Here is a 17,951-nt window from a genome sequence, read left to right as displayed (position 1 = left end):
CCAGTCATCACTCCTGAATTTTTAGGTGGAAAAGGATGGCTGGAGTGGGCTGGGATTGGTTTGGGTATTTCCCTTTGACCACATGGAGTAGCTAATCGGAGTTGGATATTTCCCTTTCCCCAGGTTACTGAGGCTATGATAAAACCCCAACAGATTAGACTCTGATGAATAGTTTCTCTTAAGGGAACAGAAGCTCTGATGTATTTCAAAATACTTCCTTATCTCCTTCCCCGGCCATGGAAGCATAAGGGGATTTTTCTCCAGTATTCATGGTGAGAACCTGGTAAGCTCCTGGAGGTGTGGGGACATTCCTATGACTGAGTCCACTTGGAGCTGGACTCTCAGACATCCTGCTGTACCCCTTAAATAATTTCAATTTCAATTAAAATTTAAATAAAAATTTGGCCAAGGGATTATAATCTAAAGCATTTGAGATAGTTTATTTCCCTTTCAGTTCCAAATGGAGTATTTTATGGAGAAAATTCAGTTTAATAATATCAGAAAGGCTTTTCTAATCGTGACAACTGACTAGCTATGTGACAAGATCGATTTCAGGCAATAGTAATTCTTCTCATCACTAAAAGAATTCAAGAAGCTTGACAATAACTTGAAGCCAATGTTGTAAAGGGAATGCATTCATCAGAAGATATCGACCAGTTGCTTCTCAAACTTTAAAGTGCATGCAAATCAGCTGCAGATTCTGATTCAAGAAGCTTAATGTTGGCTTTGAGGTAACTGTTAGGGCGATTTTTATACACATTCAAGGTGAGAAGCACTGCCTTATTTATAAAAGCTCAGCAATGCAACACAATAAAATTATTTTATGCAGGATTTTTTTTTTTTTTTTTTTTTTTGCTATGATAGGATCCCTCCAAAGTATAGTAGTTATAACAGTCTTTGGTAGTATATGAGTCCTCTTCTTTTTCTTTTTGAAATTTTTGAAGTTTTTTTTCAGATTGTGCCCAATCTCTTGCTCTGGTTTTCATGAATTCTTTAAGATGACATTGTTGCTTATTTCTTTTTTTTTTTTTTTTGAGATGGAGTCTTGCTCTGTCACCAGGCTGGAGCATAGTGGCGCAATCTCGGCTCACTACAACCTCCGCCTCCTGGGTTCAAGTGATTCTTCTGCCTCAGCCTCCCGAGTAGCTGGGACCACAGGCGTGGACCACCATGCCCGGCTAATTTTTTTGTATGTTTAGTAGAGACGGGATTTCACTGTGTTGGCCAGGATGGTCTTGATCTCTTGACCTCATGATCCACCCGCCTTGGCCTCCCAAAGTGCTGGGATTACAGGCATGAGCCACTGCGCCCGGCCCACTGTTGCTTATTTCTAAGGTTCCCATCATTTACACTTCCTTATTTTTTGAGATAAGGTCTTTCTCTATCACCCAGGCTGGAGTGCAGTGGCATCATCATAGTTCACTGTAGTCTCTAACTCCTGGGCTCAAGCAGTCTTTCTGCATCAGCCTCCTGAATTGTTAGGACTACAGGTGCATTCTAGCCACAGCCGGCTAATTTTTAATTTTTTTTTTTTTTTTTTTTTTTTTTTTGAGGCGGAGTTTCGCTCTTGATACCCAGGCTGGAGTGCAATGGCGCGATCTCGGCTCACCGCAACCTCCGCCTCCTGGGTTCAGGCAATTCTCCTGCCTCAGCCTCCTGAGTAGCTGGGATTACAGGCACGCGCCACCGTGCCCAGCTAATTTTTTGTATTAGTAGAGACGGGGTTTCACCATGTTGACCAGGATGGTCTCGATCTCTTGACCTCGTGATCCACCCGCCTCGGCCTCCCAAAGTGCTGGGATTACAGGCTTGAGCCACCGCGCCCGGCCTAATTTTTTTTTTTTTTAAAGATCGAGGTCTTGCTGTGTTGCCCAGGCTGATGTCAAACTCCTGGCCTCAAGCCATCCTCTAGCCGTAGCCTCCCAAAGTGCTAGAATTATAGGCGTGAACCACTGAACCCAGCCATCATTTCCGTGTTTACATCTGTGTTCTTATTATTGGTCATACTTAGGTCCAAAAAAGTTAGTTTACCAAACACAGACTCTACTTTCCAGGTTATTAAATTACCAATAAGGCAAAGTCATAACTTTTCAGAGATTCTGCCTTTAGGTTCCCAGGTCAGTTCGGTTTCTATCATTCATCCTTTTGTGTTAGTTTTGTAGATCACTCATTGCTACCTGGCCAGATAGTTTAACTTTCGTAACATGTTTTTTTCTTTTCATCATTATTCAGATGTCTTTCTGCATGCTACTGTTCTTTGATTTTATATATTTTTATATACTAATATATATGGCCTTAGCTTAGAGTGCCTTTCTTTAAGAATAGTAAAGGCTGTTGTCTCTTAAGTCAGACTACCTATGTTTAAATACTGTTTCTTCTTTAATTGTCTAGCTTTGTAATCTTGGGCAAGTTACTTTGACATCTTTGAGCCCCTAATAAAAATAATGATAATATAAAGTTTATGGTATTGTAATGGTAAGGATTAAAGTGAAAGCACTCAATAAATGATCGCTGTTGTTGTTACTACCATTATTTTTTACTTTTCGATTTAACTTGTGAAGAAAATCTTGTTGCATTGATGCCTTTGAAATTGTATTTTTCACTTGTATTTATTTCAAGTTCACTGTTTTACTCGTACTTGGAGAATTTACATGTTGATTTATAGCAGTTGAGACTTTAACTGTTTTTTCTACCCCCTTCTCAGTTTTCTCATGTGAATCACTAATACCGATGATAACATTTTTTCCCATAATGTTTTCTGTTGTAAGCAGAACTTTCCCCCCTAAAATCCAGTGTATATATCTTCATTTTTCTTTATTTAGGTTTTCCATCACTTCTAAATTCTGACAGAGAGGGAACATACACATAGCTATTACTACTACTTTGATTTTAAAAAAACGATTTAAAAAGCAGTCTTCTTACCATTACTTCCCTTCTTTTGGGCTTTCAGTGACAGCTTAACAGACCAATACCATGCTTATTGTATAGTTAAGTAAATTGCATGAATGGTTAGGATTTCCCCTTTTGGTAAACTATTAAGACAGTCTAAAGGAATGAAGTATAATAAAAAAAAGAAAAGAAAAGAAAGCTTTTTGAGACAGGGTCTTGCTGTGTCACCCAGGCTGGAGTACAGTGGCACAGCCACTGAATGTCAACCTCCTGGACTCAAGCAGTTCTCCTGCCTCAGCCTTCTGAGTAACTGGGACCACGGGCATGCACCACCATAACCCAACTAAATTTTTCTGATGTTTTGTAGAGATGGGATCTCACTTTGTTGCCCAGGCTGGACTCAAACTTTTGGGCTCAAGTGATCCTCTCGCCTCAGCCTCCAAAAGTACTGGGATTACAGCTATGAGCCACTGTGCCCAGCAGAAAAATATAATAGGTTTTAAAAGTTCATGAAGAAGGCATTTAAATCTCTAATTTTTAATAATCTACTATAGCATAAACATTTTCTATAAGATTGAATCAAATTAACTTATAAAATGAAGAAATATCTTTATATCTTAATTCCATAAATGCTACTATAATCTATTCTATAGTATATTATGTGTAGTGATATTAGTTATGGACATATCTGAGTCTTAACAGTGGTAGTGATGATGATCAGTGATAATTACAAAGTCATTATCTACTCTTAGCCATTTTTTATGCATTGAAATTTTGACTTTATATTCTTTCTCCTTTCTGAGTTTCTGGAGCTAAGAAAAGAAATAAGTCTGGCAATGCTGATGCCACTTATCCTTTTACATTCAGATGCAGAGAAAACATTTAGTAAATTCTTCAACTAATTTCTGCACTATTGCTAGTTAGTCACTGTTGCTTTATGGAAATATGTAGGTAGATGTGTGGATTGCTTTCCTTCCAAAGAGTTCTGCATTTCCTAAGTAATATTTTTATGTTATAAGTATACTACCTTTCATCTTTCCCTGAATTTGAATGCCTTATTTGGGAATTGTTTTCTTCTATATAGAATCTAGAGTGAACTTCCCACATGTTACATCCAAGTCAACCTTAATTTTGACATACCACTCTTAAATTATCTAAATATTCTTTGTCCCTCCCACACGTCATCACTTTCTTAGGTTTTTTTTTTTTTCTTTTTAACTTCAGTTTCCATTTTATCAGTTGGCTTTCTTTTGGGGACCATTATTCACAAGAAAGAAGAATCTGCCTGCCGGTGCAGTCTTACTAGAATAGCAGCTGAATGGAGTTGTAAATAGTAGGGAGCTAACTAGGCCTACTTTTTTTATACCTATCTCTCAGGACTTTTAGTTGCAGATTTACGACTCAGCAAAATTTTCAAATTGCTGTAGACCATAGGCCTTTACATTTCCATGTAGGCGTAGCAGAGCATATTAAATTCATGAGTGCCTTCTCTTGGCAGTGAATAATAGTCTATAATTCTTATGTTTCAGTAATAGAGAGTAACAAATGTTACGGGTTATAAAGATGAAAATCCTACAAGACAGATGAAGGAAACTGATGACAGTGACAAATAATAAATGCTTCTTTGGTTGTCACTTGTCTTACTAATAAGTTATATCCTATTCTAAGTATTTTTTGTACAATTACACATGCAGAGTTTAACTTTGGGGAGACTCTCTAGTTAGTGGAAATCAATCATACTTCTAAGTCAAATTTTTTTCATCTTGGTGTTATTTTACTGAGTTTATTATTTGTTAGGTCTCATATTGCTTTGCATCTTAACTTTTATATGTAATTCTTTTGTTATTGTTGTGGTTTTAAAAAAACTTAGCAAGAGTCATCCCTCAGTATTTGTGCGGGATTGGTTCTAGCACCTTTGTTGAATTACCAAAATCCACAGATGCTCCAGTCCCTTGTAAAAAATGGTTATTTGCATATAACCTATGCACATCCTCCCATATACTTTAAGTAATCGCTATATTACTTATAATACCTAATACTATGTAACCACTGTGTCAATAGTTGTTACACTGTAGTTTTAATTTTTTTATTGTTGTATTGCTATTTTTACCTTTTCTGAATATCTTTTGATCCAAGGTTGATTGAATCTGTGGATACAGAGGGCCAACTTTACTTTGTTTTTTAGAACAGGGTTATATTTGTGGAGAATTGAGTGTGATAGTACAGAAAGTTGCCATAAACCCACTACCTCCCCCATATACAATTTCCCCTGTTATTGCTATTCTACATTAATGTGGTACATTTGATATAATTGATCAACAGTGCGATACATTATTAGTTAAATTTTATATTTTATATTGGCATTTACTCTTTGTGTTAAGCAGTTCTGTGGGTTCTGATAAATGTATAATGTCTTATGTCTACCATTATATTACCATACGGAATAGTTTCACTGCCTTGAAATTCTCTTCTGTTCCTCCTATTCATCCCTTGTATCCTGCAACCCTTCTATGATCACTTGTTAGTTCCAGGAATTTTATTCATTGGATATTCTACATAGACAGTCATGTCATCCACAAAGAGTTTTATTTTTTCCTTTATAATTAGTATTTTTCTTTATTTATTGATATGATTATATAATTTTTCTGCAGTTAATGTGATAGAATACATTAATTGATTTCAAATGTTTAGTCTTGCATAACAGGAATAAACCTTTTGAATTTTATTTTTAGTAATAAAATGTTTAAATCTGATACCTGCTGGACTGCATAGTTTTACACAGTTCAGACAAGTCTGTATCACTGGAGGACCATGTTCTACAGTTGTTATGTCAGTGGAACATGTGTTAATGTTAAAAAACTATGAAATATGTCTTTCATGGAAAAGAAATTAACATTCCTACATGTTAAATGTGGCTCATTTACTTCAGTTTATTTTAATGAAATGTAGAATCTTGGGAGAAACATTCAAAAATCCCCAAGTATTTTGCAGGGTTGGGGAATTAATCTTTGTTTAGTCCTGAGAAATTACAATTCTTAGGTAAACGAGATTTTAAAAATACATTCAAGAGTGAAAATATACTCTTGAATTATTTTAATCATTATATTCAAAGCAATTTGTTCTGTTTGTTAATGTTAATATAATTTGTATTCCACAGCTATTTGAAATATCATATTAAAAGTATAATATGTTCAGAAGTATCAAGTCATTCTTGATTCTTTATCCTTAGCATGTACTTTGAAAATAGTTATTTTATATTCATAGGATATCCTTTTGCTTAATCCGATCTACTTTTGAGCAGTTTAAAAGCGGCATGAAAAAGCAATTTGAATGATACAAATATTTGATTAGTGCTGTAATAAATAAGGAATGAATGAGTCCTTTTTTTCTTCTTTGCAGTCCCCAAAGCTCCAGAGATAGATCCAGTAGAGTGTTTGGTGGCAGATAACTCTGTAACAATAGCTTGGAGAATGCCAGAAGAAGATAATAAGATTGACCATTTTATACTGGAACATAGGAAGACTAATTTTGATGGACTTCCACGTGTAAAGGATGAGCGATGCTGGGAGATAATTGATAATATTAAGGGTACTGAGTATACACTATCAGGTAACGTGACTGCATTTCAGGAATCTCATGCTCAGAAGATAAATGTAGTTCTGAAAAATATTTTGAGTTACTTTAAAGGATAAAGTTTTTAAGTTTCTTTAGCCATACTGGGTTTTTAGATATTTATTATGGAAATGATTTTCTGTTGAAACATCAAAGAAACCCTTTTTTTTTTGAGATAGGGTCTTGCTCTATTATCGCCCAGGCTGGAGTGCAATGGTGGGATCTTGGCTCACTGCAACCTCACCTCCTGGGTTCAAGAGATTCTCCCACCTCAGCCTCCTGAGAAACTGGGACTATAGGCTACCATGCCTAGCTAGTTTTTGTATTTTTTGGTAGAGACAGGGTTTCACCATGTTACCCAGGCTGGAAACCTTTGTTTTTATTACTTTTGGACATTTGTAACATAGTAAAACAATATATGTAAAACAAGTATGAAGGGATATTCTGAAAACAGTATTTCAGAATAACATTTAATTTTTACCTTGGTTTTCTGACTCGTAAAAAGCTATTGGTTTTTTTTTTTTTTTTAGATGTTTTCAGTACCCATTTCACTAATAACGTAAATACTGTTGCTTTTACTATTTTAAGATTACCTTCATGTTAATAATTAAAGATCTGCGACTTGGTATAATAGTAGAAATTCGTGTTAGCTTTTTGAAAGAGGCTGTCTCAATATATAGTGGATTTTTTTTTTTTTTTTTTGAGACGGAGTCTTACTCTGTCGCCAGGCTGGAGTGCAGTGGTGCAATCTCGGCTCACTGCAACCTCTGCCTCCTGGGTTCAAGCGATTCTTCCGCCTTAGCCTCCTGAGTAGCTGGCACCACAGGCACGTGCCACCACACCTGGCTAATTTTTGTATTTTTAGTAGAGACGGGGTTTCACCATGTTGGCTGGGATGGTCTTGATCTCTTGACCTTGTGATCTGCCCACCTCAACCTCCCGAAGTGCTGGGATTACAGGCGTGAGCCACTGTGCCCAGCCTATAGTGGACTTTTATATTTGAAATGGCTAAATGTTGCCTGAGTTATTCAATGTTTTTTATGTGTGAGCAGTGATATTAGGAGCACCATCATTGAGCAGTTACCATGTGTCAGGAGATGGGCTCGAGTGTATTACATATAGTACATCTCATTTAATCAGCCTAAGCTCATTTATCTTTACAACAATTATGAAGTTGGTTTTATCATTTCTGTTCTACAGCTAGAAAACTGAGGCTCAGTCAAGTTGTTGAAGGTCCCATAGCTAGTAATTTTTAAACTGAGATTTTAATCTAGATTCAACTTCAAAATACTTGTTACTAATCTCTGCTTTACTTCCTCTTTAAATTCATTTTCACATAAAAAAACAATGTTTCATGAATATACAAATTAGGGTGTCCACTTTAAATTGAATATGTTATTGTAAATTGTACCATCTCTCTCTCAGTGAAATACTACTTTTAGTGAGGCTTGAAAGGGTACTTTTAAATCACTTGGTTAAAATAAATGTTGATGCTTCCTTCAGCAGCACATATACTAAAATTGGAACGATACAGAGAAGATTAGCATGGCCCCTGTGCAAGGATGACACGCAAATTCATGAAGCATTCCATATTTTTTTTGGGAAAACTGGCTAGCCACATGCAGAAAGCAGAAACTGGACCCCTTCCTGACACCTTACACTTAAATTAACTCCAGATGAATTAAAGACTTAAACATAAGACCTAACACAATAAAAACCCTAGAAGAAAACCTAGGCAATACAATTTAGGACATAGGCATAGGCAAGGATTTCATGACTAAAACACCAAAAGCATTAGCAACAAAAGCCAAAATAGACAAATGGGATCTAATTAAATTCCAGAGCTTCTGCACAGCAAAAGAAACAATCATTAGAGTGAACTGGTAACCAACAGAATGGGAAAAAATTTTTGCAATCTACCCATCTGACAAAGGGCTAATATCCAGATTCTAAAAAGAACTAAAACAGATTTACAAGAAAAAAACAAACAAACCCATTCAAAAGTGGGCAAAGGATATGAACAGACACTTTTCAAAAGAAGACACATACGAGGCCAACAAACATATGAAAAAATGCTCATCATCACTGGTCATTAGAGAAATGCAAATCAAAACCACATTGAGATACCAGTCTCACACCAGTTAGAATGGCGATCATTATAAAATCTGGAGACAACAGATGCTGGACAGGATGTGGAGAAATAGGAACACTTTTACACTGTTGGTGGAGGTGTAAATTAGTTCAACCATTATGGAAGACAGTGTGGCGATTCCTCAAGGACCTAGAAATAGAAATTCTATTTGACCCAGCAATCCCATTACTGGGTATATATCCAAAGGATTAGAAATCATTCTATTATAAAGATGCATGCACACGAATGTTCATTGTGGCAGTGTTTACAATAGCAAAGACCTGGAACCAACCCAAACGCCCATCAGTGATAGACTGGACAGGGAAAATGTGGCACATATGCACCATGGAATACTATGTAGCCATAAAAAATGATGAGTTTGTATCCTTTTTAGGGACATGATGAACCTGGAAACCATCATTCTCAGCAAACTGACACAAGAACAGAAAATCAAACACCGCATTTCTCACTCATAGTCGGGTATTGAACAGTGAGAACACATGGACACAGGGAGGGGAGCATCACACACTGGGGTCTGTTGTGGGGGACTAGGGGAGGGACAGTGGGGGGTAGGGAGTTGGGGAGGGATAACATTGGGAGAAATGCCAGATATAGGTGATGGGGATGAGGCAGTAAACCACATTGCCATGTATGTACCTACGCAACAATCCTGCATGTTCTTCACATGTACCTCAGAACCTAAAGTGCAATAAAATATAAATATTTAAAATAAAAATAAAATAATAAAAGTTGATAAACTATGTATTTCTTTTCAAGAAAATAATATTAAATCATGATTCCTCTTATTTTAAGCATATCACTCTTTTAACATAAATTCACACTCTTCCTGAATACAGAGACACAGTACTTAATGTTTGAAGGCTCATACTCATACTTTTGGGAATAAAGTTCTTTACTTTTCATGTTTGAAAATCATGTTCTCATTTTTTCAGGCTTAAAATTTGATTCAAAGTATATGAATTTCAGAGTGCGAGCTTGTAACAAGGCTGTGGCTGGAGAGTATTCTGATCCAGTGACTCTAGAGACCAAAGGTAAGATCAGGAGCTATTTATACAGCATAAAACAAAGCTTAACATCTGAAGTTATTCATAACTTTGTAACAGGAAGCACTTCATGTGATGTTGAATTCCTTCTCCACTTCCCCTAGCGAAGCTTTCTCAACAGTAAAAATTTTAAGAAAGGGAAAATAGAACTACATTAGAGGTTTTAATTGGGTTTTCCTATGTGATTATGTTCATACAGATAAAATAGACTCAGATGATGGTATTGTATTCTCTGGTGAATGATTAATTTACAAATTTCAATCTTGTTACTAATAGGTAAGTGTCACCAAGATTTGCCCAGAGTTTTCTCATAGAATGGATTATGAATCGATATCGGGGAAGTATCTGTTTGGTTTAGTTCAGGTCCTTTCTGTTTTCCTGAATCTTATTGTAGTAATTAACATTTATATATGTTAATGGTTGCAAAGCACTCTCAGTTCTTTATTAGATTACTAAAATCATCTTGAGAAATCAGTGTACTAGATATTGTTGATACCCATATTGCAGATGAAAAAAATAAAGTTTTAATATGTTAAATGACTTTCCCATGATCCCTAGACCTAATTTGGAAAGGTGTGAATAAGAATCCACTTCTGAGTTCTGTGCCAGCCCTTACTATGAGTCTGGAACCTAGGTTCTTCTAGTCTCTGCAAGCAATTTGGATGTAATGAAAACTCCCTTGAGTAGCAGACTTGAATACAGAGGATTTTTTAGGTATTTACCAATTTGAAGGTCATAATGCTGGAGACTTTCACAATTGTGAGATGATTATTGACTGGGTTTAATTCTGGAACCAGACTCTACACATTCTTGTAGGCACTTGGGGCTTAAGGCATTCCACTGACCTCTAGTTCATATAGCATTTGACTAGGTTTACCTGTCAAAATTTGACAGGATTTGGAGGATAACAAAAAAAAAATCATATCAGACTAAAAATATGAGGCTTATAAATTATTGCTGAGACAAACTCAGAAAAATGTTTGCATCACAAAGGTCTAAAATAAAATCTAACTTGAAGTAATTTGTTTGGATTAGCAAATGTTTTTATTTGAGAACTATAGGTAACTTAGCCAAGAAATGCAATTACTCTGTATTACTTGTTATCAAACTGAGATGTTACTGTGATTTCTTTAGAAGTTTTTACCATTTGAAAATATAGTCATGGCTGGGCACAGTAAGCGCCTGTGATCCCAGCACTTTAGAGGACCGGGTCAGGCAGATCACCTGAGGTTGGCAGTTCAAGACCAGTCTGACTAACATGGATAAACCCTGTCTCTACTAAAAATACAAAAAATTAGCCAGGTGTGGTGGTGCATGCCTGTAATCCCAGCTACTCGGGAGGCTGAGGCAGGAGAATCGCTTGAACCTGGGAGGTGAAGGTTGCTGTGAGCCGGTGAGCTGAGATCGTGCCATTGCACTCCAGCATGGGTAACAAGAGTAAAATGCCATCTCAAAGAGCTGCATAGGAAAGATCCACATTTTTACAGATGATACACTGAATAATTGTTTACCAATTTGGCTTGTTGCAGCCTTTTTCAACCAACCAGTAGAAATTAGTACATGGACAAAAAACTAGAGAGAGAAAGGAAAAAAGGTAGAGGCTAAATAGTTGAGCCTACCAAAATTTCATATCCTTCCATGTAAGGTTCTTGGTATGGAAAAGAGTGAACATTGTTTATTTCTGGCCCTTCAACATATGTAGCACTATTTCTTCTGGCATTGAAATTCTCAAAAGTAATGAGTAATATAAGTTCTGTTCTTATCACCAGAATATTTAAGCTATATTATTATTTATTGTTTGTGAAGGTAAACAATATTATATTACTAAATCGTAAATTACTCTCCAATTTTAATTGATAGCAGCTGTGATATAATTTTATCAATAAAGCAGCCACTGCCACAAGTAAAACATAAGAAACATATCTGTACTCTGATATTTGGTGCTTTGTTTTCACAGACTTTTAAAGATAAGGGAACCAGTATCTAGTTTTATTATAGGGCTTATACAAGAGATAGGACCTCACTTTTGAGGCTAGATTTTTTTTTTTTTAATACAAAGTGTTATCTGTGTTACCTTAGAGGAGCTCTATAACTCTACTGAGGTCCTATAAAGGGATAATGTCCAAAAAGAGAAAGAAATATGAAAATGACACCTCTTAGGATTGAAACCCATGTCTTTTTGTTTGGATGCTGCAGCATTTGATAATTCTGGTCTTACGTGGTTTGGAGTGGTACTTTCTTTTTTTTTTTTTGCCACCTTTGACACCAGAAGGTGGCCCTTCTCTCCATCATAGCAAACATTAGGGGACAGCCTTAGGCTGTCTTTCTTTTTTAAAAAAAAAAACAGCCTTAGGATTTTAGCAAGCAGTTGAGAATTGATGGCACCTTAGAGTTAAATCCAACTTTCTTTCTCAAAAACGTAGGTGCTGTCACATGCATTACCTAATAGTTCACATATAGATGTTAACTTTATTAAGGCAGTTCATTCTTGGAAATGCAGGGTATCAGTGTTAACTTAATCCTAACCTTCTGGTAACCTGCCTATTAAGGAATTCTATTTTCATTTTTGTTAAGAAGCTGCATTATTGCTGCATTATTTCTTTTTTCTGTAAGTTTATTTCTGTTTAGATGCAGATTTTGAAAGCTGTGAACTTCCTTGTATTGTATGACATTTACTGGAAGCTGTGTGGTCAGTAGATTTGTATTCAGAATCTTGTTTCATAAATAAAAACAATGAACAATAGCTCCAATGCATAGTTGAAATTAAAGTGCTCTTTATAGAACAGTAGGGGATAAAAGGATTATTGATTCATTAAGTAAACAGGCTCTCTATATGTTTATTTTGTTGTTTGATGATACATAGTTCACAGACACACTGAAGCCTTAGCTAAATTAAGTAATATCTGTAAGTGAAATTGAGTTTTATAAAGGAATACTGTTATTTCTTAATAATTACTAGAAGTTTGAACTTTTGGAGGGAAATAGAATTAATATGCAGTTTAGTTAGTAACTGTAATAGCTGATACCTTGCAAGATTGAGATTCTGAGAGTTATATTTTAAGATAAAAGGAATGGTACATTGATCAGCCATGAATCAATACATTCTAATGATTTACCCTCAGTTTCCAAAAAGGGAAGCTTATAACTTGTTTCACTGATTTCCTAAATTAGCAGTTCTGAGTAAGTCTTGTGAAAAGTATAGATAATTCCTCAAAATATCAAGTAATCTGGAAAGCATCGTTTTGTTTTATGAGTTTTTTTTGTTTGTTTGTTTTCATTTATGTGGTCCTTTTTCCTCTGTACTCTTTGCCATGTAAATCATCTATCAGCTGGGTCAGTTTCCTTGTTCTGCCATCATGGCCTCAGTTTCTCCATGCTTGTCTTACTTTGAAACTGAGAATTTAGGTGTGAAATTATTAAATATTAGAGCATCAGAGAAAATGTGTATGCCAGCTTCTATAATTTTTTATACTGTGTAGCTTTATCCTTTTCCTTAATTCTTCCAGTTCCCTTTCCTATTTAGTTATAACAGTCAACTGATATCCTAATAACAGGAAATTGAGGTTACTGTGTACTCATTGAGCTTTTAATAGAATGAACAGCAGAAATGCCAGTAGCCATGCAAGTACATTGTATTTGGTTGGAGTATAGGATATATTGAGAAGAATAATGGGAAATCAGGTAAGAATTATAAATTATAGCCTAATTGTTGAGAACTTCAAGAGCTAAGATTATGAATTTGAACTTTATTTTCTGTATTCAGTATTGGATTGAGTAGGAAAATATTGTGATGATAGCTGTGTTTCAGAAAGTGGAGATATGCTATATTTTAAATATATATTGAAATATTGTCTTAAATAGCACTTAACTTCAATTTGGATAACTCTTCATCCCATTTGAACTTGAAAGTTGAAGATACCTGTGTAGAGTGGGATCCTACTGGAGGAAAAGGCCAAGAAAGTAAAATTAAAGGAAAAGAGAACAAGGGCAGGTAAGCTAGGGCAGTAAATCTGTCATATGAACAAATGATTGTATACTGGTTCTTAAGTAACAGTAACTTACATTGAAATTCTTAGTCAATATACCTATGAGATTTATGGTATATTAGTAGCACCAAAGTGAAGAATATAATACTATTTGTCAATAGTTGAATGTCATTAACGTTTTTATTACTCTTTTTTATTTTCATTCCTAATCCTCTTATACATTTTCATTTCAGTATTCCAATTTTTTAAAGTTACATGTGCAGCAACTTGACTTGCTTTAGAAGAAGTTTCTGGTATAATTCCTGAATTTTAGACTTAAAGATCACCTATCTTACCTGCAGGTCTGGTTTGCACTAAATGACAGTGTTTAACAGGTACAACCCTAGGGTCTTAACCTCTCATCAGCAACACAATGAACCTAAGAGGCAAGCTCGAGGACCTTTTGTTATTGTCATAACTAAGTTATTTAAATAAAATCAAAGCATGGGAGCCTCTTTCTTTTTTAATAGAAGAAATTTTTGCTCAAATTGAAGATAAATGCCATGTGAGTTACAATAATGAACCCCAAAAAATTCCTCACCAGGCCTTTAATCTGATTTTGTTATAAGCTGTTAAAGTTATAAAACAGTTTCTTAACAGTTGCCTGTTTTTATCTGACAGTGTCCATGTTACTTCACTGAAGAAACATACAAGGTGATGATCTATGTCTGTCTAGTTCTAGGATTTAGTATAATCTAGCTTGGCTGATTTAAAACAACTTTGATTTTTTCTATTAACCAATATGCAGAAGCCATTGCGGCAGCGTTCATAAGCTAAAACACTGCTCTGCGTAGACTGTATTGGTAGCTTACGTTTTGAATTTACATTATAGTGTGCTGCATATTATTTGGATTATATTGTATGTGGCAACAAAATAAGCTCTGCTTTAAAGTCTTTCTTGAATTTATTTCCCTTATCTGATTTTTTTCTGCTTGTACTCATAGCTGGCATCTTTCTTGTTGTACTGAGTAATATTCATTAGTTTAACATTATATCTTTGCTTTTATTTGACACACGGCAGGTTTGAATAGTTCTCTATTTTATAGTGATGAGGCAGTTTCAAAAGCAACAAGGACAAAAAATAAAGGTCATTGCTAAAGACAGTGCCAGAAAGATGAATTGTTTCAATTTGCATGAGTAATAATGTGCTTATTTTGAAGATACTACATATCTTTACCGGAAAGCAGAATGTGTTCTCTTCTCAAAATTAGCTTTCTCTTCTTTTCAGTTGATTTACTCATTATTGGTTAAAGTGGTTTTGTGGTATATTATAAATTGGAAAATGCTGGATTTAATAGTCTATGAAATTTTGTTTGGTCACTTGGAAATTTTTAGATTGCATATTTATGATTTAAGGTTATGTCATTTCTTTCTCCCTCCCTACTTTTTAAGAGTATTTTATATATAGGCTACTTGTGGAACGTTATACGCATTTATATATTCTTTCCATAAATATTTGCTCACTGTAGGATATCTTCTGGATGTTACAGGATTTATAGGGATTAAACACTGTCTCTTCTTTCAAGAAATTTGCCCTAATTTATGTAGATGAGATATATGTAAAAGTAGCAATAATGCAAGGTAGATATATGTGCAATGCTAAGTGTGAATAAAGGTGTTCAGAGGAAGAAAGACATCTAGAGCTGTCAGGTGTTGAGGTGGTCAGGTAGGATAGTGAGCCTAGCTAAATAATAATCAAGCCTTTATTGATGTGCTGTGATAGTATACGCAAGAGGCCACGAAAGAAAGGGTACTCACTTCCCCAGTGTTCAGTTTTTCCCAACAGAATGGCCCTGGTTGAAGGTCACATAAATCAACACAGATAACAAGTAGTGGATCTTCTCAATGCCAGCAAGCCCCAAACAAAAGACTCCTGCCAGTTTATGGACCTGAGAACCAAGAAGGTGGGGATTGAGGGGCTAAAATGGGAAAATACTAAAACGGAGTGTAGAAGAATGTTTTTAGACCATCACTCCTCCCCTGGCCTCTGCCCTAAAGGAGTTTTACACAGAGGCACCTGAAAAGTATCTCGGCCTATGGCCTCCCTCTGATAAGGGGACCTCTCAATAGAGGTGCCTTGGCTAGGAATGCAGATATGGTGTATGATTGTGGTGGGGAGAAGTGTGGAATTGCAACTCTTTCTAGCAACTACAGTGCACTAGCTGTGCACCAAGTCTGGTGTGAGGAGGGCAGCTCACCCTACCCTGTGCCCCCACCCTGCCTCACCAACACCTGCCTATGCTTGGGCCTGAAAGATCACACATAGAATTTGGGCCTGGAGCTGGACTCCTCAGGCTGGTTATTTAGCTTGGTAGGATTTGGGGGACTTTCATTAAAGAAATGGTATTTAGGCTAGTTCTTGAGCAAGTGGAAAAATGTGTGGTGGTTAGACTTGCAGTGAAAGGGGGAACAGCCAGAGGAAAGGCACTGAAGCAAATGGTGTGAGTTTAAACATTTTCACTGGTATATTTAGCTGTGTAGTGCTCTCTAGGGGTGAGAAGGCTAGAAAGGCAGATTGGGACTAAATCAAGAACCAGAATGCCGTGCTAAGTCATTTGTAAGCAGTATAGAAGTACGTGAAGATTTTTAAATAGAGAAATCAGAGGTAGCTTTATCTTGTAATAATGAACAAGATGAATTGGATAGCAAAGAGATTATTTGAGAAGCTGGTAAAACAATGCAGATGAGAGGTAGCTAAAGAGCCTTACTTAAATTCAGGTAGTTAAATGGCCAGGGTGTTCTTAACCCTGGTTGAGGGAGGGGATGGGAGGAGATCATGCTTGACATAAAACTTATTTTAAGTTGTTTCTTGCAAAAGTGACTTAGGAAGTCTGGAATGCAGCAATGGAAGAGTTCTCCTTATTTAACTTTTCTCTGAAATTAAACTGCCAATGTCAATAGTTAATGTCTGTTTTTCTTTTCTCCATGCTTCCCTTTATTTCTTTACTACTGGTAAGTTATAAATTTTTAAAAATTGTTTTTCTGGTTATCAAAAGAGCTCTTAACACATTTTGAAACAGTGCTAAGTGAAATTTTTCTATTTATTTATATGACTTTCACTTTCTATTTGTTGCGCTGAGTTACTTGGGAAATATTTTTCAGAATGCATGTTTTCTCTCAGCAGACCCTTTGACCCACCAGTTGAGGTGGTGAACATCAGTGTATTTTGAAAAAGTTTCCTGATTGTTTCTCATTCTGTGTGCCTTTTCAATTGACAATCATCGATTTATTACAAAATGCCAAAGGCCTTTGTTTTTCCAATTTAGTTCTTTGACTCAGGAAGGTACAGATGGTCCTTAATTGATAATATCACATATTTACTCAGGAAGATACAGATGGTCCTTAATTGGTAACATCACAAATTTACTATCTGTTTACTCAGATAAGCTCCTTCTAGTCAGATATTGTACACCTACTGTGTACTGAGGATGCAGAGATAGAGATGTGGTTCCTAGCAACAGTTATTTCCCTTCCCTCAGCTACTCCATAGCCAAGTTCCTCACTTGCCATAGCAAACAAGGACTAAGGGTGCCATATGATAGATTGTGTAAAACCTGTCTTTTCATCACCCTTTTAATCCTTGCTCCTTGATAGGAAAGTTTTGCTTTGTTTTACCTCAGTGGCTCCTAGCCCAGCTAAACAGCAAAGTCTTGAAATTCTTATTTTAAAAACACAGACATGTGTTTCTCAAGCCTACCCTCCAGTGTCTGATTTAGTAGTTTATGGTAAATCCTGGTAATTTGCATTTTTTAATGTTTCCCAAGTGGTTCTGACGTGCAGCTACGTAGGAAAACCACTGGTTTGGCTCATTTAATTCCTTCTCACTCCTGATTACACATTTACTTCAACCTCTCATCTCCTTTCATGTGATTCTTACCTAGTTACCCAAAACAAAATCTTGTTGACTTTCTTTGCTCTGTTTCTCAGCTGAATAGCAACCATAGTCATGACTGTTAGTAGTTAGGAGAATACTAGCAATACTAAAAAGCACTGGGCTTTGAAGTTAAGTTAGATAGAATGAAGAGCTAGTGTTCTGAAATTATTGCATCACATCTTCCTTCTCTAGTTACAAAAGTAATTTTTCACAAATACTGACATTTTTGATTAATTAAAAGTGGGTTCATTTGTGTATAATTACCAATATTTGCTATTGAATAACTTGAGTGGAGGAAGATTGATATGAAGTCAATTTATGAATTGGTAACTTGATGAATTGGGTAATCTTTGGTG

General features: G+C 35.8%; 1 protein-coding gene and 1 non-coding gene across 6 annotated transcripts in view; both read left to right on the top strand.

The window, feature by feature from the left end:
- FSD1L (fibronectin type III and SPRY domain containing 1 like) overlaps nt 1–17,951 on the top strand; it is an 88,225-nt gene that overhangs the window by 47,397 nt on the left and 22,877 nt on the right. For 3 of the 5 annotated variants that reach the window (XM_064379350.1, XM_064379347.1, XM_064379356.1), the window contains 4 exons: nt 6,289–6,498; nt 9,586–9,684; nt 13,558–13,687; nt 14,343–14,375. In XM_064379350.1, the coding sequence (XP_064235420.1) occupies nt 6,289–6,498; nt 9,586–9,684; nt 13,558–13,687; nt 14,343–14,375 (472 nt within the window). The remainder of the gene's footprint in view (nt 1–6,288; nt 6,499–9,585; nt 9,685–13,557; nt 13,688–14,342; nt 14,376–17,951) is intronic. The other 2 variants (XM_064379353.1, XM_064379352.1) reach the window with 1 other exon arrangement.
- Nucleotides 7,992–8,098, top strand: LOC135277272 (U6 spliceosomal RNA). Its single transcript, XR_010344889.1, has one exon. It is a non-coding gene; the product is annotated as a U6 spliceosomal RNA (small nuclear RNA).

The sequence above is a fragment of the Aotus nancymaae genome, unplaced genomic scaffold, assembly GCF_030222135.1.
Source record: "Aotus nancymaae isolate 86718 unplaced genomic scaffold, 86718_ANA_hifiasm-v0.15.2.pri h1tg000003l, whole genome shotgun sequence".
Classification (NCBI taxonomy): domain Eukaryota; kingdom Metazoa; phylum Chordata; class Mammalia; order Primates; family Aotidae; genus Aotus; species Aotus nancymaae.
Note: the sequence above shows the minus strand (reverse complement) of the source record. Positions and strands in the feature narration are given on the sequence as shown.